This window comes from Colletotrichum chrysophilum (assembly GCF_026319265.1).
Source record: "Colletotrichum chrysophilum strain AFK26 chromosome Unknown scaffold_13, whole genome shotgun sequence".
Taxonomy (NCBI): domain Eukaryota; kingdom Fungi; phylum Ascomycota; class Sordariomycetes; order Glomerellales; family Glomerellaceae; genus Colletotrichum; species Colletotrichum chrysophilum.
Window position 1 is genome coordinate 491,430 of NW_026517300.1, and position 24,529 is coordinate 515,958.

A 24,529-nucleotide genomic window follows, 5' to 3' on the forward strand; every position below is an offset into this window, starting at 1 on the left:
TGGTCGTCCCGCGCTGGCCGAAAGTGAATCGATCATCTTAGCGTCAAGTGCACTGGGCTGGAGTGGGTCCAAGAAGGATCAGCGGTATCCACTTTTTAATGTAGCGTTGGCGCGACAGCTGCGAGTTTATTTCAAACGTCCATCTTCAACCTCTCAGACGTTCGTCTATCTGATTGACACTGCCCATCAAATTCAAATGACAACTCATAACATTCCCCGGACTGACTGACGCGCATGTCCACTGCATGAATCCAGAATTCAGAATCCAGACTGCCGAGAGAACTGCTCCTCGTCATCATGGCTGCCAAGGTTTGCACGCCTGTTTCTCATCCCCCAGCCAGCGGTGCATGAGGGAAATCTGTGCGTCGTTACGTGCTTGATGAAGCTCACAGGAACGCCGTTCCATCGGCACTCGCCGGGCACTCGCCGGCAAATCCTCAGAAACGACCGATCTCCATCTGTCAGATGTCTGATTGGGCCGTGATGATGGCAACCGCCTGTCAAGACTTCAGGCCCTGAGGAACCAAGAGGACGAAGCGCCGGAAAGCGAATAACAATGCTCCAACGCCGAACCAAGCGGCATCGACAAGTCCATGCAGCGGCAACAGTCTGCAATGTCGCTCCGCTCGGCAAGGGACGTCCACCTGTCAGAGTCAACCAATGCCGCGTGGCATCAACTATCAGGTTGCCGGCACATCTGCACTCGCACGTCCCCTCCAGCTGCAGAGTATCGACACTGCTTTGACATTCATGAGGCCCGAGTTCCTCAAGCCTGCCATCCTTCAGCTCTTCAGGGCGACCAGCTGATCGGGGATAGGTTGTAAGCCGCTAGGGCCACGACTGTAAAGGGTCCCTTGCGGTTGATGTGTGGCATCCCACTCCAACGGTGAACCGGTTTGTCTAGGAGTTTGCCGTTCTACGAGTCATTACAAGAACACGAGGAACTTAGCCAGCAACCCTTCATCATGAAAGCGACTGCGTGTCATTCATCCGCTTAGTCGGCGTCGACGATTCTGCTCAGCAGAGTTGTCTGACGGTTTCAAGAAGGCAGCTTGGTCTGTGACACACCATCAGGCGGTTGTGACTCAAAGGGAGGCAATTACACTGTCAGACTGACTTAAGTCGACACTCTCGGGTCTGGCGGGGGTTCCCCGTTCAAAGGCAAGGTTCTGACAAGTTTGACGTTTGGTTCCCACTGGCCATCGTCTCCACGAATCTCAGTCATTAGCCTTCTCTTGGCAACTCACCTAACTCTCCGGGTCAGACACCACTTTCCCAGGAGCCACTGACGGAGCACAGCAAGTGCATGAGGCGAAAGGAGGAGGGGAAGTGTAATATTGAAGTAAATCTGTCAGTTTCTGCCCATCACAGATTGATTTCTTATGTTTCGCCAACGCCCGCAAGTTGCTCGTTTTCGTGAGGATTAGCTCTTTCCTCCGACAATTGCTGCTGCGGACCAGGAAGGTCGCTGAAGGCTGGGCCGTCTCAGCCATTCGGGTGGCCACCATCGGAGCTCGGAATCAACTCTGGCTTGGTTTTCATAGCCGGAACGATGCGGCTGAGTGGCCACATTGCGGCAGGGAAGGCCGGTCCAAGGGTTTCGGAGAATTTCCTGCTCAAATCCTTTCTGCATAATGAGTCGTGAACGTGCAGGGCTCTTTCGACAGGTTTAGGACTACCCTCGTCTTTTTTCTCCTTACTATCTGTCCTTGGTCATTATCGGAGCAGCTATGGCTAATCATTTTCCTGCGGTCTCTGGAAGGCTCCGATGGAATTTCGGCCGAGCGGCAGCAGGCCGGGCGGGGATAGGCCCGAGAATTCGGTCTATTTGGCCCGCATATGGAGATCCCGACTTTTAATCTCCCGCATATTTCCCTCCCCTCCAAGATATCTCACAGGGAGGTTCCCGAGGTCCACCATACCTACAGCGATGGTCCAGCGGACAAGCGTGTCGCGCGGCTGCTCGAGATTCGAGCGAATTCGGGTGGGGCCGGAGGGGATCAGGCGAGAGTGAGTCCGACTCAAGGCGGATGACCAGCGCCCGGCAAATGGGGATATTGCAAGATGACGCAGACGAATCCTTCATAACTTTTGCTTCTTCGGGCAAGTGCCACAATCGGAAAGAAATCGGAAAGACTTGACCAACACAATTGACCAAGAATCTGAATTGCAAGGGAATATTTGGTCCCCCAATCAGGCTAGCTTGAAATGTTCATTTGGCCTGGTACTTGCATGCAAACCTGCCTGACTACCAGGCCAATTCACCGGCGCTAGCGGTGTCCGCCGCCGGGTTTGGACCCACAAATGTCCGAGCCGTCAACGGTCTAGCCCGGAAGAGCACCCTTCGGCAGAACATTTCGCCCGCCCTGTCCGTCGGAATGGATGCGACTCACGATCGCGGTGTTTGCCGCTCTGGCCTGCACTTCATTGCGCCGGTGTGCCCTCCGTCGGGCGAAACCCACCTCAACTCGACCGACTAGTACATCACGACAGCCCTGCGGACCAAGCTTTTCCCAGGCAACAGGGCATGCTGACGAGTCGATATTTACGGCGGAGTAATTGATTAGCGTCGGAATTACTAGAGGTGGTCCGCTTTTTGGCTGCCCATGAGGCCATTCGCAGCTCCCTTAGCGCGTCGACCATGTGTTGAGCCGCAGACAAGCATATAGTGTATGTATGGCTTACCAACAGGGGTTGGCTGTGGATGCTGTATGAAGACATCTCCTGACGTGGAGCGGAGAGGATGAGAAGTCGTTGACAGCTTTCGAGCGTGGATGCTCAGCTTTGTATTTAAGAGGCATTGACTCTTGAATCACTTATTCACAGCTCGGGTCCATAGTCTCTGAATAACAGCACCCCTTTATCAGCATCAAAAACATCGAGTCTACAATTTGACCATCCATCACCATTACTTTTCTCGAATCATCTCCAAACTACCACAACCTTCAAAATGGCTTCTTCAAAACCACACATACCACCACCACCATCACCACCACCGACAGTGGTCCTAGAGAAACGAACAACACACGTCGATAAAGATGGCAAACTCGTCTTCAAGCCCTCGCGCGAGTTCCTCCTCGCCTTTGGCGCCCTCTGCACCGTCGCCCTAGCCGTCGCCTTCGACGCCACGACCCTCTCCGTCGCCCTCCCGACAATGAGCGCCGAGCTCGGCGGCACCGCCCTCGAGGCCTTCTGGTCCGGCACCAGCTTCCTCCTCGCGAGCACCGTGCTCCAGCCCACCGTCGCCGGGCTGAGCAGCATCTTCGGCCGCAAGCCCCTCGTCTACGTCTCGGCCCTCTTCTTCGCCGCGGGTTCGGTGGTCGGCGCCGTCGCCAAGAGCTTCCGCGTCGTCATCGTCGGCCGCACGATCCAGGGCGTCGGCGGCGGCGGCATCCTCGCGCTGTGCGAGGTCATCGTGACGGACCTCGTGCCGCTCTCCGTGCGTGGGCAGTGGTTCTCGCTGCTTTCGGCCGTCTGGTCCGTCGGAACGGTCACGGGCCCGCTGATCGGGGCCGGCTTCGCGCAGAACGTGACGTGGGCGTGGATCTTCTGGATCAACCTGCCCATCATCGCCGTCGGCGTCGTCATGATCTTCTTCTTCCTGAAGCAGGCCAAGATCCCGGGGGACATCGCGGGCAAGCTCGCCCGGTTCGACTGGCTGGGGAGTTTCCTCTTCACGGCGGGCTCGACGAGTTTCTTGTTTGGGATCTCGACGGGCGGCGTCATGTATGAGTGGAAATCCTTCAGGTCGCTTCTGCCGCTCGTTCTGGGGATCTTCATCCTCGTGGCGTTTGGGATCTGGGAGTTGAGGTTCGCAAAGGAGCCTATGATTGACAAAGGCATCTTCAACAACTGGACCATGGTTGCGAATTACATCATGACGGTATTTCACGGCATGATTCTCTGGTCTCTTCTTTACTTTCTCAGTAAGAAATCTCCTTATGCGCTTTTACCCCTTTCTTGCTTCAATGCTGATAGCTTCGCAGTCCTCTACTACCAAGCCGTAAAGTCGTATTCCCTCGTCGTATCAGCCGTCGCCGCCCTCCCCGAGACCCTCACCGTCGCCCCCGCCGCCATGGCCGTCGGTCTCGTCGCCGGCATCACGGGTAGATACCGCTGGTCCATCTGGTCAGGCTGGGTTATCACGACCCTCGGCGCGGGACTGCTGTGCCTCATGAAGCCGGGGACCACCGTGCCGGCCTGGATCTGGCTCAACATCCCCATCGGGCTGGGCACCGGCATGCTCTTCCCGGCCATGGCCCTATCGATCCAGGCGGCGTGCGAGCCGGCACTCAACGGCCAGGCCGCGGCGTTCTACTCATTCCTGCGCACCTTTGGTCAGTCCCTTGGCGTGGCCGTCTCCGGCGTCATCTTTCAGAACGCGTTCCGGGAGAAGCTGGCGGCCGTACCGGACCTGGCGCACGTGGCGGACGAGTACTCCCGCGACGCGACCATCGTGGTGGAGATCATCAAGCAGATGCCGCGGAACACTGTGCGCGCCGAGCTGGTGGAGGCATACTGCGACGCGCTGAGGGCGATTTGGATCAGTCTGATTGCGTTTTCTGGGTTTTGCATGGTGCTGAGTCTGACGATCAAGAGGTACAGCCTGGACCAGGAGCATGTGACGGAGCAGGGGCTGGTTACCCGCGATGATACCAGTCGAGAGGATTTGCAAGGGCGCAGGGATGTGGAAAGGGGCGCATGATATAGGCAGAGATGTTGACGGGAAAGGTTTAGACATACAGAACGATAGAATTTGGGAGTTGTCCTCGAGGAGAACGCATCGTCACCACTCTTTAGATTACCATCTTTCGACATTTCAAGAGTATCGTTTTGAGTGTGGCCACGTCTGAGGATACATGAGCAATGTCCTATTGATTTAAGAAATAACGCTGAGGCAGATTTGTTTGTAGTTTGTCTCTTCCTTTATCATTCGTCACTACTAGAAGGAGAGATTTCGGACGGAAAATCTTGCTGCAGACAACCCATTTGACTTGAGGGTATTAATGCAGAGTAAATGAATCAACAACCCTCGGCTGGGTGAATACTCTGGAATGAATTGCAGCTTCTCAGGTACATCTTCCCAGGCAACAATCATCACCGTTTCAAGTCCACTTATTCTCTCGGCAGCGTGGACAGGCGAAGCTTTTGCCTTCGCAGGTCTATCTCGCCCCTACCCAAAAAGCCTGCCGCTTCACCAACGGGTCTAGAGTGGAAAAAGTCAACAACTACCCGACGGACTCTGCTTACCACGAGACTCCCTTCCTCACGACAGCCTCAACCTCACTCGCTCCTTCCATCTCATACTCTTTTTTTTTTAAACCCTTCAACCGACGTCAGCCAACTTGCTACTATCGCCCCCTATTGCCACCCAACTCGTCTGAACATACCCTCCACCCGACCACAACACCAAAAAGAACATCGCCAAATTCACCACTACGCACCACCGAAAAACGGTCATCATTAGCATACCAAGCAAAAATACGACAAAACGCATCGTGACACCGAAAAATGTGCCAACGAATCTACGTCCACTTCACAACCTGCAACTGCCAACTCTTCCACCGCCGCAACAAATGCGCCCCCGGCCCAACCTCGCAACGCTGCCTCGCCCGGCCCTTCCACCCGTCCCTCGTCCATAAGGTGGAGCGCCAATGCCCCTACCACCACCGCATCACGCGCCTGCGGAAGGGCTGTCCCGAGGCGAGGAGCCTGCCGCAGGGCTTCGTCAACGCGTACCACCTCCCCATCGCCAAGTCCATGACCGCCGCGGCGAACGAGCGGGGATGCCCGCGGGAGAGAAGCGAGGAAGTCGGCGGTAGCAAGCGCAAGGATACCGGCGGGGACAACGGACCGCGCAAGAGGCGCCAGACGGAGCCGGGGGAGGGGTATGCTGTGGCGGAGGAGATGGACGTCGACGGGAGCTCCGGCTCTGAACCATCTTATGGATTCAGGACATGCAAGCAAGATCTATGCGACGTCTTTGAAGCCATTGCCGACGCCGAAGAATTCGAGTACGACACTCTGGACGAGATCGTGAACAAGGAGCCGGACTCTGAGCTTGACACCACGGACGAAGAGGTAGAATCGCGGAGGCCTCGCTTCAGGTACGAGACCGACTCGGAGCGCGTCGAGTACTCTGCGCACGATCGCATGTCGCTGGCCGGCAGCGATATTCTTACGGGCCGCAGCAAGGACTTTTCTAGGGAGGGCCTCGACGACTTGCTCCAGTGTCTCCAAGTCCGGAGTTCTGGGCCTTCTGAATACGGTGGCACTTCTCAACAACATGGCTTATGCCCTGGCAAAGATGGTCCCATTGACACCATCATGGTTTCTTGCTTCCCAAGCGAGGATCTCATGTCCGACGATGAAGAGGACGAGGAAGGAGACGGCTTCGAGGGAGAATGGTAACATGGCAGGAACGTTGGTTGTATTGGCAGAGCATAGCATCGATTGGCTTCATTTTGAGATAGAAATGCATTAACGAATGAGAGATATTCCAGCAGAATGTTCATGTCTCATTACCCTATGTGCACTCATCTGACTCTCGGTCCGCAAGGTGAGATAAGCATGTTGTACAGAGATTGAAGCGTGAAGATTGATCATCATGATATCCCTTTATATGTCCACCCGAGCCCAAATCCACCAAAATCGCTCAAGATTGCCCGCTCAAATCGATGCCCATGGTCCAAATCAATCCCATGCCTGCTTGGTACTGGGATATTGACGCCCGCCAACGCCAGAAATCGTGGGACTGGCTCCGCGCGGTTCCTTGTACCTCTTTCTATCATCTCTGAACTCACGGTCCCGAGGTTCCCAGGGAGGCTCGCCTCGCTCACGCATGCGATCTATGTCGGCGTGGCTGCTGGTGCGGCGCTGAGCCTCCGGACGCACAGGGTGCAGTCGCTCCCGCCGTCGGCGAGCTTCCCTGTCCTCGTCCCTCTCCCAGTCTACTACCCGCTCTCCTCTGTCGCGCTCTCGATGTTCGTAGTCTCTGTCTCTCTCCCTGTCGCGTCTTCGATCCTTGTCCCTGCCGCGCTCTCTGTCACGGGCTCTTTGCTGCCTTTCCCTTTCTGCTCGCTCTCTCTCCTCCACCTCACGCCGCCGGTGACGCCGGCGCGCCTCTTCCTCAGATTCAGATTCTTCTGACTCATCCGGAGCGATGTCGGGCCAGCTGCGGTTCAGCTTCGACGTGGGAAGATGCTCACGGCTGCGACGGGAGGGTGGATCGCTCCGGCGACCTGAAGTGCTGCGCTGCCGGTCCGGTGAACGGCCGTTGGGGAGGATAGATGCCACTTTCTCGCTGATTTTCTCGACGATCGGGATGCTTCGACGGCGAGGGTCGTCTGCCCGTAGCTCCGAGCGATGCAGGCGAGCCCCTGACGGTACTTGAACCGATGGTGGGGGAGGAGGCATGCGCCGGAAGCCTGGAGGTGGGGGTTCGTTGGAATGGTGCGTGTGAGGCCTGCGCTTGGATCGTGGGCTCCCTGGCTCCTCGGAATCGGAAGTCGAGGAGGACGAGTAGTGACGAGGTTGACTATGCCTTCGAGGTTGCATGGGTGGCCTATTTGGGTGGAGATGCTCCGAAGCATACATGGGATCACCCGAGGGAGATGGGTAGTCGGAGAAGCTTCGGCGGCGGCGATCATCCGGTGAATTCTGATTCTGACCTCGGTACCGTTCTTGCTCGGGAGATCGCGCTGCTGGAATGTTCAGCCGGGACGGGGGATAACGTCCGCCATGACCCGGTACATGACTGTAGGCCACTGGCCGTGTCGGCGGGGGAAAGTACTCCGTCTGGGGGGCGCGCGGAGGTGGTGATGCCTTTGGATAGGGGTTTCGAACGTGCACGTAGGCGGCCTTGACCCTCGGCTCGTCCCTTTCCGGCGGCCAGTTTGAAGGTGGTGCGGCGGCGGCGGGCTTCGGAGCGGTCGAGTCTGGATTGGGGGTCGCAGCTTTCCTCAACTTCTCGGCGCATTTCTTATGCCACTCGGAGATCCCGGGGTCTGGCTGGGCGGGAAAGGCGTCGTCGGGCAGATCTTTAGGAAACGGTTCGTTCGTCACAGGATGCTTGAGATTCCAATTCTTGACTGCGTTTTGGATAAAGGGCACATGCTCTTCCGGGTCAAGTAAGATTTCGATTATTTCCCATCGCACAAAGCCGCGTTTTGTCAAAGCCGGTACGGAAGGGGCATCGAAATCGTTTTCGGAGGGTTGCAGGGAGTGTTGGCACCCAGTGACCTGCCAGATGTAAGATATGGCGGGGTAGGGCATTTCGATGAAAAGGGCTGCGATGACGGCACGTCAGCATGGCAAGGTTGCACATGGTGATCCAAGGATATGCTTACCGTCATAGTTGCCGCCAACCGCCTTGTAGAAGGCGGCAAGTTTTTGAGGAGTCAAGGCCTGAACATTTTTGTCGCCGATTTCTGCGATCTTTTGTTGGCGGGGTATGTCAGTTGTCGTCTGGAATTGCGAAGCGGGGTGGATAGGCAAGGGCGGGCGGAAATGGGGAACATGATCAGACGTACAATGTGGTTCGCGATGGCGCGGAGAAGGGCGTCTAGAATCGGGGTTGGCGCCTTGTCCTGGTTGATCAAATAACCATAAAAGTTTGGAGGCTTTGAATCTGCAGGTTGTGGCTGTGGTTGGGGTGGAGGTTGAGGTTGAGCCTTTGGAGACTCTTTCGAGTCTGGCTCTGGGGTCGCCGTCGCCATCCGGGGCCGAACTCTACATCAACAGTGTGCCTTTGCGGGCAGGAAGGTCCCGGGGAAAAAACTGTGGAGATCGGATGGGCTGGGTTGGGTAGATATAACGGCCGTGGCTTGTGCTGGTCGATCTTGAGTCGGTAATAAGAGCGTTTGACGCGGCGGGCGACTCCAAGCGAGCAGCGTGGCGTTGTAGTATGCGTCTTGTCAAAGCAAGCTGCTGGACATATGGAGGGGAGGGGAGACTAGTGTCGACTGCGAAGGGAGTCGGAGGGTATCAACATGTACTAATAACCGAGAGCTAGACGGACTGTGCCTGGGATGCGGGCCGCCATAACATCGTCATACGAGACGGAGATGTAATGTAGGCAAGGTATGGTATGGTATGGCAGGCAGAAGCAGGCTGAGGCCAAGCAGCTGCAACGGTGAGTCAAGTAGGCTCTGTTGTGGTAGGCGCACGCAGCCGGCAATATGCGCATGCGCGAAGAGAGACGAAAGACGTTGGCGCGCGTGGGAGTGCGTATGTGTGCGTGTGTGTGGATGCGATGGATGGATGATTCCAGTCCGGAGGGTGTGAGAGCGAAGCGACGGCGGACGACTCGAGGGAGGAGGGCTGTTTTGGTTGATTTGAGCTGGGCGGCGCGCGGGTGAGAGCTGATGATGTAACTAAAGTACTCGGACTGCAACTCCAGGTGGACAGGGTACCTGCACCTGCAGCTTTAACTTGGGTTTACCGCAGTAGTGGTGAGGGTGAAGACGGGACGGTTGAGCACGCGTGGATGGAGGTTGGAGGGGTCAAGTCGCAAGCTACCTACTTAGCACCTTGGGTATGGACCTGCACTCGAAGGAACCCTCGGTCAGAGAAGCACATCGTCAGGCAGAGACGGGAGACCAAGAACAGACACAGACAGCGGAGGGGCTGGACATGGGTACCGCAGTACAAGGGACATGGGACATGGGTAAGGCAGCAGCAGGCTATCAGGCTGGACAGGGCAGTGGCAGGTAAGAATAGCGATCAAACAGGGAAAACGTTTGGCTGTTGGGCTGACACGTGCACCCTGGCATGGCACAGCTTCCCTTCCCTTCTCTTCCCTGGTCGTGGACCTCGAGAGAGAGAGGGAAAAAAATAAATGGGGGTCATCAGATATCCGGCCGCTGAGATGCGATGCGATGCGATGCGATGCGATGCGCTGCGCTCTGCCTTCCACTTGGGGCACGGTACCTTTCACTTTTGGGTGTACCTACCTTACTGCTTATTGTCGACCCTCACTCAATGTCTTTAGGCTTCCTCCGCTTTCCCACCTCCAGCTTCCATTCGTCTGACTTCCACCGGTTCATGTGCATTCTCGAATCACACTGCCGTTCGGCCCCCATCTCACACGCTGCAAACGACTCGGGCTCCCCGGCGCCTTCATTCATGTTGGGTTGGAACGGTGGGCATCCACACGGAATTGGTGTTGACGAGTTTCTCATTAAACATGACTTCGACACGAGCGAGATAGGGCAAGGCAAATTCAAGGCAGCTAATGGGCCATGGCCCATACTAAGGTATCTCGCCAAGTGCAACTTTGGCGGACCAGCGATGCCCGTCGAAGACGATAGCCTGGAAGTCTGCCCAGGTGAGCCCTCTTCGCTGGAGTCCGTCTGGAGACGGCCTGCCGCGATGTGCCTTGTTGCGGGGGCTGGCACCCGCTCAGCCGCCGCCGGACTCACAAACCGCCAAAGATGTGCCTCCCACGGCCCACGGCCGCCAACACCACACGCCGCCAGCCACATCCCCAGAGCTGGGCGACCGGTAAACTCTGCCCATCCCGTTGCCAACTATGAACTCAGTCCCCGCCATCCCATCCGCCCTTCACCACGCGGCCGAAAGAACCGGTCCAGCCACTACGGATACCTACCATGAAGGGTGTCCCAACACACTCAACCCAAGACAGCGTCACCATGTCTTTGCACCACCAACCGCTTCAGCACAGATCGCACTGCACTGCATTGCACCTGGCAACCGGATGCTGCTCCGCGGTACGGCGCCTTGACTGTCGTGACATTAAACTTGCCAGTACCACCCCGCGATCCCGTCTCGTCTCAATCGTTGCGTTGCGCCATGCGTGTATGATGTAGTCGCAGCCAAGGTTTTGGGACTCCCGAATCTAGCGGTGAGCAGGTGAGCAGGAACCCGTCACAACCAGACTTACGAACGAGGCTTGCAAGGTCCCGGTGCTGTGCATTGCGCCTGTTGCTATCTATGTATGTACTGACCCTACCAAGATTCAACTCTATGGTACTTTGAAACCGCACCTTTTCCAGAACTATCTATATCTTACATGAATCTGCTCCGTCCCAAAATCTCCAACCCCTGTCGATACACGACGATCGATATTCTGCGAAAATCCCATGCTCTCAACCCTTCCTCAAGGGAAGGCCGTATACCAGAGCCCAACGGCGGCACCGGCAATTGAGAAGAAGCTCCTGACAATGTTGAGCGTCTGCCACCTCACGAGCAGCTCTCTGGTCTCGGACCATCCCAGCGCCACCACGCCCTGCGCACCCGCCAGGAGTCTCTCGTTGGTCGGCCCCATGAAGGCGAACGTGTACGGCACGATTCCAAGACCGAGTGCCCCGGCAACGACGAATGGCTTCCACGCGAGGCCGTGCCGGTAGCGGTCGTAGGCCGAATACGCCAGCGACAGAAAGGTGAGGCCCGCGACTTTTGGGCCTATGGACATGCCGCGGTAGAATAGGTTTTGCCACAGCTTCAGTGCATCGATCGGCTCTGCGCTGGCCTCGAGAGCCGCCGCGACGCTGAAAATGGACAACGACTGCCCCGCGCCTGTGCTAAGAGTTTAGCGACTGCGAACGACACGACGAAACCCCCCGGAGGCGTGAGAAGAGCTTACCTGCCCACCAAGCGCATCCGAGGATGCCTGTCGCAGTGACGATGTTGTTAGTCAAGCCTAGTTGCGACATGTTGATCTAGAGGGCTGTGTGTAGCTACACGTGTGTGTGCGTGTACGCGTGTGTGTCACTGATTGCCGAGTGTCTGAGTCGAGTTGGTCTCACTGCGCTTGTCGTGATGCTGCTACACAATCGACGATATGGTCTTGGCGTACAGAAACCTTTTTTCGATAATTTGCTTCAAAATCTATCTAGGTTTCGGGACGATACCCGTATTCATTATATACCAAGCCGTTGTGTGGACACAACGGCGCCTACAGCCGCCGACTCTCGATCGGGAGAATCACGGACGAGCAAAAATGTCCGAGGTCACAGCGGTGGTGTCCTCCCGTCCCGCTGCCGCCCGACAGCCCGGACGACCCCTGCTTGCCAATGGGGTTCTCGAGGCCTGACCACACGGTGATCTGACTTCCACCATCTCCCGGGATTCCTCGCAGTCGGTTACCGGCCGGTCGTCTGAATCCCGGGGTCGATTGTGCCGATGACGAAAGACACAGGTGCGCGTTAATTCGGACAACTCATTGTCCAAAGGTTGAGATTGCGTCCCAAGTTGAGACGGCGGTCCATCCCCGCCTGCCTCATTCAACGTCATATAATTAGCATAGAAGCATCGCCTCGCCCCGGCTATGGTCTTGGCTACTGCCTGGGCCGCCTGATGCCGTATCCAACGAGGACGACCTCCGTCTGCTTCTCTTCGTCCACCTCCTTCCACACCTTAAACTTTTCAAACCCCAACTTCGTGAGAATCTTCTGGCTGGCAGGGTTATCCGTCGCCGTCACAGCCGTGAGTATCTCCACCTCGCCCCCCTCCACCTCGCCCGCCCGCCCCGAGACGGCCTTCTCGCCTTCCACGGAGGCCCTCTCGACCGCCATCTCGCACTCGGAGCGGGGCAGAGACCACCAGGCGCCGAGGAAGGCCTGCACGAACTCGGTCGCGTACCCGCTGCCCCAGTAGTCCTTCTGCAGCATGTACCCGATCTCGGGCCAGCCCAGCTCGCCGCCGCTGGGCTTCTTGCAGCCGCCGATGCCGATCCACCGGCCCGTCGCGCGCAGGCAGATGGAGACGTCGTAGTTGTCGGCGTCGTGGGGCGGCAGGTTCTGCGCCAGCCGCGCCCGCGTCTCGTCCAGGTCCGCGTCCACGCGCCCGACCGCCGAGAACCTCATCACCTCGGGCTGCGTCCGCAGCGTGTGCAGGGCCTGCAGGTCGTCCGCGGAGACGGGCCTCAGGATGAGCCGCTCGGTGACGACAGGCTGTCGTAAGGCGTGTGGCGGCAGGGGCCGCGTTGGCAGGGTCGTCTTGACCGTTTTGAAGTCTAGCGGTTCTGGGCTGATATCCATCATGACTGGCGTTTTTTATATATATGTATACAGTCTTGGCGTCGATGTGATTTCTCTGATGCCTTGGTAGCGCGTCTATTTCCAAGCGATGTGACCTGACTTCAAAAGCATGCGAATCCAGGCTTGGCTGAACTCTCTTCGAACCTCCCTTTTTTTGTTTAAAGTACAGATCATATTGTAAAATCGAGATTGACTCATACCGTCGGCCAGTTTCCTTTTACAGGAGAAGCAAAGCGACGAGGGCTTCGGCTTTATCGCGCTTTACACTAGCGCATGAAACGGGGGTGTCAAGCTCCGCAGTATGACTAGGACCGCTGGTGCTGACGACCATCTCTCCCCCTCCTGTCATTGACTGATTGACCTTCCCTCTTTCCCCCGTCCCGGAGGCTCAGCTCTCTGCTCACCAACAACCCGGCCGGCATCCTTCCTGGGACACACACTCACACAAACCAACTGCATCCCCGGGGACCAGCAACGCGATAAAATACGGCCCTTGGCAAGACATCCTTGGGCAGGGTTTGGAACCCCCCCGGCCCCCGAGTAAAGAACCTTTAAGCTTTCCCCGACCGGCCCCAAAGTGGGGATCACGGCCGTGCCTTTTTAGTGTAAGGAATTTTGTGAATGCAGATCGAACCCCCATTCTTTCAGGCACAGCAGCCCGTCGTTTCCACGCCCTCCCTCCCCCCTTCTCAGCACCGCCATGCGAAAAGTAAGACAACGACGACAAGACTTTTGTCTTCTCCTTCTTCGTCAGCAAACCCAGGACTGATATATGTCCACAGCAGTTGTTCAACCTCTTCTCGACAGCTCGGCGTGTATCGTATCCAGTCTCGCCATTCTCAATGCCTTGGGCCGACATCAGCTGGGCTCACCTGCACCCATCTCACTCACTCACCACGACCTGAACTTGACCTATCCTGACTAGCGAGCGACACATCACATACGTCAGCACTCGACTTCCCATGTGAGATCACACACACATCTCGCTCGCATTATCACAACAATTCACAACAAATTACACACAATACAACACACTCCCACGAACAATGACACCGCCGGCATCAGGCGCGGCCTCGCGCCAGCACCAGCAGGAACCGAGCGGCAAACAACCCCTAAGCTGCGCAAACTGCCGCCACCGCAAGATCAAGTGCGACAAGGTCCAGCCCCGGTGCACGCAGTGCGAGCGCTCCGACCTGGACTGCGTCTTCCCCTCGCGCAAGCGCAACCGGAAGCCGCGCCAGGGCCGCCAGAGCGAGCTGCTCAACCGCATCACCCGCCTCGAGAGCATCGTCTCCAAGGTCGACTCGGGCAACCTCGACGCCGCCGCCAAGGATGCCGCCGTGGCGGCGGTCGCGGCCGCGGCGCAGGTGCAAGCCGGCCGCGGGCGGAGCAGCAGTTCAGCGGGAGCCGGGGCCGGAGGCGGTGAGTCGGATGAGCCGTCGCCTGCCGCCCCGGGGTGGGACCATCCCGCGCCGCCGGCGAACCTGATGAGCGCCGAGTTCTGGGACAACCTGTGCCAGGAGGTCGAGGGCATGAGGCAGGCGCTGGATCAGCCCTCCGACGGGGACGAGTCGTCTGAGGACGAGGCGCCGATGACGACCCCGGAGAGCTCTGCGAACAAGGGTCTGACGCCGCCGGCGTCGTCGGGGTTGATTCTGAGCAGCACCGTAGCGTCCCCCGGCGGAGAGGAGATGAAGCACCCGCCGCGCGAGCAGATTCTGTACATGTGCAGGATCTTCTTTGAGAACGTGGACCCGGCGTTCAAAGTGCTGCACCGGCCGACGACGTGTGCCGAGATGGAGGCGTTTGCTAACGCACCAAACAAACGGATCGACGACGCCACGGAGGCGTTGTTCTTTTCCTTGTACTTTGGGGCCATTACGAGTTTGTCAAATCAGGCATGCGTGAAGAACCTGGGCGAGGAGAGGAGCGTCCTTGCCCAACGGTACAGGGAGGGCGTGGAGAGGGCGCTAATCAAGGCGGACTATCTCAACAGCACCGAGATCAAGACCCTCCAAGCCCTCACAAATTACGTCGTAAGTTTCAACTCACCTTTCTTGACACAATTCGGGGTTACTAACGCGCAAGCAGTGCTTCCTCCGCACCCATAACGCAAGCAGGGCATCATGGGCCCTGATCCCCCTCGTAGTCCGCCTCGCGCAAGCCCTCCACCTCCACCGGGACGGCGTCTCCCCTCCCATCCCGCCGTTCGAGGCCGAGATGCGCCGCCGGCTGTGGTGGATGATTGTCGTGCTCGACATCCGCGCCGCCGAGGACCGCGGCACGGACGCCGCCATCCCGCGGCAGTCGTACAACACGCGGCTCCCGTACAACCTCAACGACGACGACTTCGGGCCGTCCACGACGACGCCGCTCGAGGACCGGACGGGTCCGACGGAGATGACGTTCTGCCTCTGCACGTCCATGAGCTCAGGCATCTTCGGCAACCTCCGGCCGCGGCACCCGCAGCTCGCGCTCGACAACGACGGGACGCCCGAGCCGACGACCTCGGAGGACGAGATCATGGCGCATGCGCAGCGGTTGGAGGCGCTCTTCGGGACGGCGCCGCAGAAGCCGTCGTCTGCGGAAGACGGGAGCGGCGGCGAGAAGGACGCGACGCACCTGCCGGCGAACCACGCGGCGGTGACGGTGCGCATCATCATCCTCAAGATGTGGCTGTCGGCGCAGTACCCGTTTACGCCGCGGGCGGCGGTGGCGGCGGCGAAACCGCGCGTGGCGCGGGAGACGATGCTGCGGACGGCGGTGAACACGATCGAGCTGGTCGAGTTCAGCACGAGCACGTACCGCGAGCGGTTCGGGTGGTGGATTGATAGTTATGTGCAGTGGCACCCGCTAGCGGTCGCGCTGGCGGAGCTGTGCGTGCAGACACGGGGGGAGCTGGTGGAGCGGGCGTGGAAGGTGGTTGATAGGAACTTCTCGGAGATGGGGGCTCGGATCGCGGACACGAGGCGGGGGACGCTGTGGAAGCCGCTGAAGAAGTTGTTGAGGAAAGCGCGGGCGGCGAGGGCGGAGGCTCTGATGGGTGATTTGAAGATTGGTGGGAGTGGTGGAGGTGGTGCGCGGGCTGCTTCGACGACGAGGACGACTACTCCGGCTGCTGCGCACACGGGGGCTAAGCAAGATGAAGAGGAGGACGAAGACGACGACGGCGACGGCGATGTTGATGTCGATGACGAAGAAGAAGATGGGGATGGCGATGTCGACGTTGACGTTGGGGTTGGGGCTGAACCACGTCAACAAATGCCGCCGCCACCGATGCCACCGCCAGGCGCAGTGCCTCCGGTCCTGGCACCCATTGGTGTTGGTGTTGGTCTTGGTCTTGGAGCCGGCATTCCTCTTGCGCCGATGATAGTCGACCCATCGCCCAACCCAGCCGTGCCGCCACCGCCGCCGCCGGAGGACATGGCCATGTTCGGCAACACGCCGCTCTGGGGCCATCCGCAGGATCTGATCAACCATTTCGGACTGCAGATGGACGCTGGAGACTTTTCGTGGGATTGGAGTACATGGAGCGAGTTCGTGGACGAGGCGAATACGGAAAGGTCGCCTGGGGATTGATAGATTGCGGAGGGAATGTACGAAATGATGTGTTACGCCTATCAGTCTTTAGAAAAGGGAGCAAGATCCCAGGTTCAACTTTCAGTATGTTTGGGTGCGGGTTGTGATTCGACGTGGGATGCCGAGATGACCTGAACGTGACGGGAAGACATCGGTTGGAAATGTTCGCTTTTGATCACCGTTGTCTACGCACCGTTGTCTACGCTGACCGGTTGACGACGATACTGCCAAGTGTCAGCTTTTCGCTGAGGTGCTATAGTACGGCTGGCCAAGCAACTACGTCACAAACAACCTCGACTGATACTGATGACGAACCCTTCACCGGGACGTTACAGTGTCACCGTAGACGGCCTTACATCATGCATTCCATGGTCTTGGCTCTCAAATACGCACTCTTCCACGGTCATTATTGTCCCTACAAGACCTGTCAGAACCTAACCAGCAGGGCGTCGCAGGGTCAGGAACATCTCTCTCGTGACTACCCTCAAGTAGCCAGAAAGAACGCTTAGTCCCGCGAGAAATAGGTCGATGTCTACGTTTCCGACAGGGCAAAGGATACGCTGGAGGAGTGCAATGACACCCGAAGCCATGATAAGTCCCGTTTTCATCCGTGGAATCAATGCGGGCTGCCGCGATGATGCAAACGCTGATAATTACTGGAGTCACACTTGCTTGATACTGAAGGTCTTGGCTCACGAACTTGAATTGACACGGCTCGGCCGAGCAGGCATCTTGCCCGTGCTTCCTAGGAAACACGAAGCCGACCTGCTGACCGAGCCAGACTAGCAGAGGCATTATCTCATAATCAAAAAGGTCATGATTCACAAGCTTCGTACTCAGGTATCGTCATTCGCCGGGTCTATCAGGACTTTTTTGGTCATTTCCCACTTGTTTTGGCCATGCTCGAAAATTGATTCTTGTGATTCTTCATTCCATTTTGTGTGGCCCCCTGCCTTCAGTAAAGCAAATGTGATAGTTCCATGAGACCTAGTGAACACCTGCCAGTAGTAGTAGTAGCCCGCCCCTCCATTTGTCGAAAACCAGAGAAACAACGCCCCGCACAGTGAATTTATGCGAAAGTGGTAGGGCGCTTCGCGGAGAAGATCTTCTGGTTGGGGATCTTGGGGACGCGGTGGGGAAGGGGGAAGGTAAGGCCCTTGGTGAGGAGCTGCTTGATGTAGGGGCGCTTGACATCGTCGGCCTTCTCGAGCTCGACGACCTTGAGGATCTGTTTGGGGCTGCGTTAGTGGGACCGGTCGAATCGCAGAAAGTGAGGGCACGTGACGTACGTGGATGGACCTGAAGCGGGCACGGTGGCGGGCGGCCATGTCGGAGTAGAGAGCCTCGACGGCGTCGGTGCGGGACATCTCACGGTACTCCTTGTACATGTTGTGGGTGCCGGAGCGGGAGTCGTAGCGGATCCAGATACCGAAGTTCTTGACCTTGAGGGGGTGCTTCTCCTGGATCTGTGCGGAGGGGGGAATGCGTTAGTTCGCTGTCGTCTGGGCTGTTGATCCTGATTCTCGAGACGACGTACCTCCTTGACGCTGACGATCTCACCGGTGGCCTTCTTGACCTTCTTCAGGCCGCGCAAGAAGTACCAGTAACGGGACTTCGCAACCGTGGTGTTGGGGGCGAAGATGGTCATGCGGTACAGGGCGGGAGTCGGGTTGGACTCGGTGGGCAAGTGGCGCCCGATGACCTCGTATTCCGTGAGACGACCTGAAGCGGAAATCTGTTAGCTGCGTGCCGTCCCGGTTCAAAAAAAGTTCCTCTGCGCCAAGACCAAGATTCGTTTGCGTTTGCGTTGACCGATGCATGGTGTAGTTGCTCAAGAAGTTGTGTGGAAAAATTGTCGACTGCGACCGCTGCACAGAAATTGCATTTCGAAGACCGTCGGAGCGTAGGTTGTTGATTTGACACCAGTGTTCGTCGAATTGGAAAAGGCCCGTCACGTCGTGGCAAAGTTGTGCCCGAGGTGACGGGTGCCGCCAACCTATTCCAAGGCAAGGCAGCGACTCATCGAAAGACAGTGCACTCCTCCGTCGCCTAGGTGCCATCGTCGCAGAAGTTGAGGTCCATCACGAGCGTCGAAAAGTTTGTCGTCGGTTCGCAAATTTCGTTCAGGTCGCGCATTCGCGTCCAGGTCTCGCGCGGGGAGGGGAGGATTTAGAAATTATTGTGCTTACCCATCTGCTCGACTGTTAGACAAATATTCCTTCCGTACCTTGTGGCGATTGGGGACTTACTTTGAATTGCTGGCCGATGGTCGAATATCCGATATCGTGGTGGTTGCTGCAGGGTCAGTTCCGATTCAAAGGGAAAGGAAAAAAAGAGAATTTGTGCCTTGAGAAATGTTGTGTGCCAACTCGACCTAAGCGCGACCAAGCCTTGTGGGGTAAGGGCTGTGGCTGGTGCGACCCGTCTGTCTCCACTTGCGCTTGCCTCCGCTCTGCTGGGTGTGGCTGCGCCCGAGAAATTTGACGACCGTTGATGCCTGGATCTGGGGGCATGAACTTTCCCGGCCTGACGACAGACGCTGTTCAGGGTCCCGCTGATGGTGTCGCCTCTTGGCCAATCACAGCGCGGCTTGAACTCGTCCACAGAGAACGGGCATATCGCAGAGGAGACGACGCACCCTGGACGGATCACAGAGGGCCACTCACTGCTAAAGACTGAGTACACTCCCGCCTGGGCCCAGTACCTCGCTAGGGACCTTAGTTGATCGGCTCAGACAGCATTGATTCGTCGTCTGCCCTCCCAACGTCCATCTCAACACCCCGGTCTCACCTCTCTGAGAACTCAGCGTCAGAGTGGCTGCAACTACATCCAACACAATGGAGGGCCATTTCGAAGAATTTCGCAACGCCTACAAGGCCAGGTCGGGATACTCACTCGCACAAACACTCCAGCCTTTCAGTCCGGTCAACAAGCCAGACAAGCTACGCTCCATCTGGCTGGGCACAAACAGCCAAGATGTCAAGAACGACGTCAAGTACATGCTGCTCGGGCGATCATCTGGATCTCGGAAATTCAAGCTTGACTACGAGGAGACAAACGGCTGGGTGGAAGTGTATTCGGCATACTGGAAGGCTATTGGCGAGATTCTCAAGGTAGAGGGCGACTCCAGCGCTGGAGGTAGGGTGAGCTCCCATGATACATGTCTTTGCTGCATGGGGAAATGACTAACACCGACCTCAGTCATCATCGTGGACCAAGGTCTATGAGGCATGGAAGGAGCTTACCACCGCACTCATCCGTGGCTACACCAACTATGGATTCGAGGCGTGGACGATACCGTGTCTCTACACCGCCGGCAAGCACTTGCGACTTTTTGCCATTAGCTCAGACGAGGAACGTAACAACACCGATGCGAACGCCAACGCGATGGAGCTTGGCGACGACTTTGACCCTGATTTGGAGAAGCAGAAACAGCTGCGTGATTGTGAACAGCAACTGAAGCGCATTTTCACGTTGTGCCTAAGTGATAGGTTGGTTGTATGAACTCCTTAGAGATGTGTCGACTGACGGTCTTCAGAGCGCCCCTCGAAGACTCAAGGAAATGGGCCATCTACTACATCATCAACCTCCTCTTCAAGACTTATTTCAAGCTCAACTCTGCCAGTCTTAGCAGGACTATTCTGAAAGCTTTGTCAACAAATCGCGGAGACATGCCTCCTCTGGAGGCTTTCCCCAAGTCCCAACGGGTGACGTTCAAGTTCTATGAAGGTGTTTTGTTCTTCTTGGAGGAGAACTACGTCGAAGTAAGGAAGCTATGATGCAGTCCTTAAATCACTGCTGACAACATCCAGGCTGAGAAGCACCTGACCGAGGCCTGGTCCCTGTGTCATAAAGACGCTAAGAGCAACCAAGAGCAAGTCATCACAAACCGTCCTGGCCCAGCACAACCGCTAACTTCAAGCAGGAGGATTCTCACCTATCTCATCCCATGCCACCTCCTCACAACGCACACACTCCCAAACAGCAGACTTCTCGAGCCCTTCCCCCGCCTGCAGAAGCTCTTCCTGCCGCTCTCTAACTGCATTCGCAAAGGCGACCTCCGCAACTTCGATCTAGCCCTGCAAGAAGGAGAAGAGGAATTCGTCCGCCGCCGCATCTACCTGACCCTCGAGCGCGGCCGCGATATTGCCCTACGCAACCTACTTCGCAAAATCTTCATCGCCGGTGGCTTCGAGAAGGCCAAGGAGCCCGGCGCCCCTCAGCTTCGCCGCACCAGAGTCCCTGTCGCTGAGTTCGCGGCCGCCATCAGCCTCGGCAGTCAAGAGACTGTGGACCCAGACGAGGTCGAGTGCCTGCTGGCTAACATGATTTACAAGGTATGTTGCGTCATCATTCTTTCGTATCCTGCACCGCGTGCATCTAGTGATGGCAGCCTGCCTGTACACGTCGCTTTTCGGTGAGCCAGTCGGGCCAAAAGAGTTCTGCAATTTTCTCACGCGTCCATCCCGCGCCGTTTTATACTCACCGTCACCCGTCGTCTGCCTGCTAGGCAGCATCATCACGTTGGTGACGGTGAGTGCCCAAGGCAGCAAACCTTCACAATGTCCTAACTCACACCCAATTTCTATTGGCCATCGGCATGCCGCCTCATTTCCAGGTCCACTAACACCGAATGCAGAATCTTATGAAAGGCTACATTGCGCGAGAGCGCGGTATCGTCGTCCTGTCCAAGAACGGTGCTTTCCCCGGCACAGGGGTATAGTCTGCATATGAGTGGTGGGTGTGTGTGGGTGATGTCGGTGGTGTAGTGGGATGGACAGAGACTACAGACGAGGTGCATCGGGCTCTACCGGCCGAAGGAAAGGGAGACACATACATGACCGTAGGCCTTATCTCTCTTAAAGCAGCGATGCTGTTTCTCCCCACCCTTTTGTGGTGTTTGTACCTCTTCCAATCCAGAAAGGCCGCCTCGGCGTGGTGGAAACAGCCTCAGCGGCACAGTCATGTATATAGGTCATGCATGTTAGATCCCTCGTGGTGGAGGGGGGCAGACCTGTGAATACTCATCAAAAGTCTATCTGGACCCCGTTTTCTCGGTCAGAAACATTGACGCATATCCTGCGGTTCGCCCGACTGTGACTCTGTTCTCTCTCGTGTTTGCATGGTGAGTCGTGATCGTGACACTCGCTTCCATCATATGGGCACTTTTTCCACCGGGCTCCAAGTCCCCTCTTCCCCGGAGCGATATTGCCCCTCCCAAAATTCTACCAGTCACTCAGACACAAACCCCGCCCGCCGTGAACTTTTCAGTCCGTGAACATGGTTCCCAATCACGCACGTTATACTTCAAACCGTCCAGCTAGCCCGAACCAAACCTCCCGACACAAGGGCAACCCAATAGCTCGTTTCTTATCCGACCCAAAGCCCAACGGAATCGTTCTCCCGAGTACTTGTCACAACAGAAATTTCAACCACTCGGCGTAATGCCCATCCTCTCCGCCGTGACTAACGTCTCACCAAATGTCCAACCGAGCCAAGGATGTTTAAAGTGCTTGCATCCGTTAGCGGCCGGTCACCCAAAGTGGGGCCGGTCCCCTTCCGTGACACTGACTATCACATCCCCCTCAAAAAGCGTGGTGTGTATGGTGGTAGTATCAGACATATGACTCACACACGAGTTCAGGTGGATTTCACAAAATACGCCGACTGTGGCAGCCTTCTAGCAGAAACGCGGCGGACGCTAGGAAAGTGGTGCGGGAGGCCAGGAACCGGGAGTGGGTGTGTCTGGTTCCCCGAAGACTGACCAGGGCGAGATAGTCAGGGGGGTATATGTGAGTGTGGGTGGGTTGGCGTTGGTTTGTCGTCGTTTAGAGAAGAGAGGGCCGTTGCCTTGGGCATTCACGATCGTTCACGGGAGGGGTATGGGGACCGGAACCGAGGTTTTGGGTCGACCTGCTTCGAAGTTTGCAATTGCCGAGAAAAGGGGGCTGAAACCAAGACCACGGCGTATATTGAGATTCTTCTGACTTGGATGGCTTTTGGGAATAGCTTCCAATTCAAAATTAAATCGTGAATACGCAGGGCACTTCAATATAGCAAATACAGTCACATCAACTCCTGTTTGATTACGACGTAAAGCGAGTGTGAAGAATGATAATTTTACAAGTAATCCGTTCTCGCAGAAAACGCAATCTGACTTTCTCTCTTTCGTCTTTCTTTTCGCTCTAATGATGACGGAAAACCTCGTGCCCGGCTCTTTCAAAATTCAGCCGTGTATGAGGGCTGTCTGCCGGGATCTCAACATAACCACCAACGCTACCCCAATAATGTGTGTTCCCAGAGTCTCTTCTTCTATGAGAGGGTCCTCGACCTCTGGAGAGACGGATGATAATTGTACAGGGGTTTCTCGTGAGAATGTAAATCAAAATAAAAGGCATGGCGACAAATGAGAAGGATGGGAAAAAATACATGTCCGTCCAGCAACGCCGTAGCCGATCCCTTCCTTTCGGGATCTCAAACGCCACTTTTGTTTATGTTGTTTTGCTGTTTGTTCAAATCAAAAAGCTTCATCGACCCATGCGAAACAGAAAGAAAAAAAGATATGAAGACAAGATTGCGTGAGAACGTGAAGTCATTAGGTATGAGGCGGGTATTGGTAAATCTTGGATGAGGTGGGGATGAGATAAAAGTTGGGAATATGAGATGAGATGATTAGAATGTGATTTAGCGGCCGCTGCGGGGAGTGCGAGGTGTGTTTCTGGTTAGAATATTAGCGAGAGCAAGGTTGAAATATCGATCAGGACAACTCACGCAGTCGAGATGTCATCAACATGGTTGCACAGCGCCACGAAGAGGTCGAAGAACAGCTGAGTGCCTCCGTTGTACATCTCCAGCTGCATCGTGCCGCTCCGCTTGAAAGTGCTGCGGCTGCGGATGATCAGGGCGAGGTAGTGGGCTCGCAGCTTGGAGTCGCTGTCGGGTGTGTGGGCGTAGGCGTATCTGGCCGATGAGAGAATGGTGCTGCATTGGATGCCGGATTCTGCCGGGGTGGTTAGTATAGACATCTCCAAGACCACGTTGGAAAGTACTCACGAAGACCTTGCTTTCTCAGAGAAACACGCTTCAGCTCCTCAAGCCCGTACTTCTCAGCAGCACAGTAAATAACGGTATCTTTGAGCAAGTCACCGTCGACACCGTGATGGTAGACAGTCGACTCGATGCCCTTGCCGTCCTCAGACAGCTGCTCAATCTCCCACGAGTTGCGTCTCTTGTTATGCACCAGTCGCGGGTAGTAGTCGCCCTTGTAGAGGTATTCCAGAACCGACGAGAAGATCTCGGGTTCTTCGTCGGGCAGAGCGATGCGTCTGGCGGGGGCTGAGGAGGACGAGGGCGAGCCGTCGATGAAGTTGCCTCCTCGGAGGGCGGCCTGGAAGAAGGGGGATGCGCAGAGGACGTCTTCGTGGGCGGCGAAGAGACGCTGTTCGGTGCCGACGACGAGTGTCACGATCGCGGAGGTAAGGTTGCTATTGGTGCGTTGTGTTAGCAGGCTGTAGAGAGCGCATGAATCACTGCCGAAACTTACTTGCTCATTTCGGTGTCATGGGTACTTGATGAAGTGGCCGTGTTGGGCCGTCTGGTCGCACGAGAGTCGCGGCGTTTTGAAACGCCGCTGGTCTTGCTGAATGATGAAGTCGACTTGTTCGACTTGTGGCCCTTGGAGAAACTGCTCCTGTGGCTTTGCGAGGGGGCCTGTTCATAGCGTCTGGCGAACATTGTGCTGGTGAATGATCGACCGGTCGGGGTTGCGGTGCGATAATGGTAGGTGTTAAATTAAATGTAGGGGAAATCAACCAAAATCAAAAGCGATCGTTGGAAAGAGAGAATGATTCAAAAGATGGGTGAAGAATGGTTGTCGTGATCGACTGACTTGAGAGAGATTGCTGACCTACCTAAGGCGTCCGTGAGAGAGAGGAGAGAGAGGCGAGAAT

At 56.5% G+C, this 24,529-nt stretch overlaps 9 protein-coding genes across 9 annotated transcripts; 4 read left to right on the forward strand and 5 right to left on the reverse strand.

Moving 5' to 3' along the window:
* Positions 1-2,950: 2,950 nt before the first annotated feature.
* COL26b_002665 (uncharacterized protein) lies at positions 2,951-4,705 on the forward strand (the record flags this gene model as incomplete). The annotated part of the gene is made up of 2 exons (XM_053175578.1): positions 2,951-3,926; positions 3,987-4,705. 2 exons carry the CDS (start codon positions 2,951-2,953, stop codon positions 4,703-4,705), a joined length of 1,695 nt encoding a protein of 564 aa, XP_053040582.1.
* An 806-nt stretch (positions 4,706-5,511) lies between these two features.
* On the forward strand, positions 5,512-6,411 carry COL26b_002666 (uncharacterized protein; the record flags this gene model as incomplete). Its single annotated transcript, XM_053175579.1, has 1 exon — positions 5,512-6,411. The coding sequence occupies one exon, from the start codon at positions 5,512-5,514 to the stop codon at positions 6,409-6,411; it is 900 nt and encodes a 299-aa protein (XP_053040583.1).
* A 1,301-nt stretch (positions 6,412-7,712) lies between these two features.
* Positions 7,713-8,717, reverse strand: COL26b_002667 (uncharacterized protein; the record flags this gene model as incomplete). Its single annotated transcript, XM_053175580.1, has 4 exons — positions 7,713-7,766; positions 7,846-8,288; positions 8,349-8,406; positions 8,532-8,717. The coding sequence occupies 4 exons, from the start codon at positions 8,715-8,717 to the stop codon at positions 7,713-7,715; spliced, it is 741 nt and encodes a 246-aa protein (XP_053040584.1).
* A 2,402-nt stretch (positions 8,718-11,119) lies between these two features.
* COL26b_002668 (uncharacterized protein) lies at positions 11,120-11,675 on the reverse strand (the record flags this gene model as incomplete). The annotated part of the gene is made up of 2 exons (XM_053175581.1): positions 11,120-11,538; positions 11,606-11,675. 2 exons carry the CDS (start codon positions 11,673-11,675, stop codon positions 11,120-11,122), a joined length of 489 nt encoding a protein of 162 aa, XP_053040585.1.
* Positions 11,676-12,299: 624 nt separating this feature from the next.
* On the reverse strand, positions 12,300-13,004 carry COL26b_002669 (uncharacterized protein; the record flags this gene model as incomplete). The annotated part of the gene is made up of 1 exon (XM_053175582.1): positions 12,300-13,004. The coding sequence occupies one exon, from the start codon at positions 13,002-13,004 to the stop codon at positions 12,300-12,302; it is 705 nt and encodes a 234-aa protein (XP_053040586.1).
* Positions 13,005-14,047: 1,043 nt separating this feature from the next.
* Positions 14,048-16,580, forward strand: COL26b_002670 (uncharacterized protein; the record flags this gene model as incomplete). The annotated part of the gene is made up of 2 exons (XM_053175583.1): positions 14,048-15,037; positions 15,093-16,580. The coding sequence occupies 2 exons, from the start codon at positions 14,048-14,050 to the stop codon at positions 16,578-16,580; spliced, it is 2,478 nt and encodes an 825-aa protein (XP_053040587.1).
* A 1,069-nt stretch (positions 16,581-17,649) lies between these two features.
* RPL20A (60S ribosomal protein L20A) lies at positions 17,650-18,773 on the reverse strand (the record flags this gene model as incomplete). Its single annotated transcript, XM_053175584.1, has 4 exons — positions 17,650-17,808; positions 17,870-18,046; positions 18,118-18,302; positions 18,770-18,773. 4 exons carry the CDS (start codon positions 18,771-18,773, stop codon positions 17,650-17,652), a joined length of 525 nt encoding a protein of 174 aa, XP_053040588.1.
* Positions 18,774-19,417: 644 nt separating this feature from the next.
* CSN12 (COP9 signalosome (CSN) subunit) lies at positions 19,418-21,303 on the forward strand (the record flags this gene model as incomplete). Its single annotated transcript, XM_053175585.1, has 5 exons — positions 19,418-19,723; positions 19,782-20,071; positions 20,119-20,344; positions 20,393-20,917; positions 21,220-21,303. 5 exons carry the CDS (start codon positions 19,418-19,420, stop codon positions 21,301-21,303), a joined length of 1,431 nt encoding a protein of 476 aa, XP_053040589.1.
* Positions 21,304-23,264: 1,961 nt separating this feature from the next.
* On the reverse strand, positions 23,265-24,314 carry COL26b_002673 (uncharacterized protein; the record flags this gene model as incomplete). The annotated part of the gene is made up of 4 exons (XM_053175586.1): positions 23,265-23,298; positions 23,352-23,580; positions 23,634-24,064; positions 24,124-24,314. 4 exons carry the CDS (start codon positions 24,312-24,314, stop codon positions 23,265-23,267), a joined length of 885 nt encoding a protein of 294 aa, XP_053040590.1.
* Between the last annotated feature and the right edge of the window lie 215 nt (positions 24,315-24,529).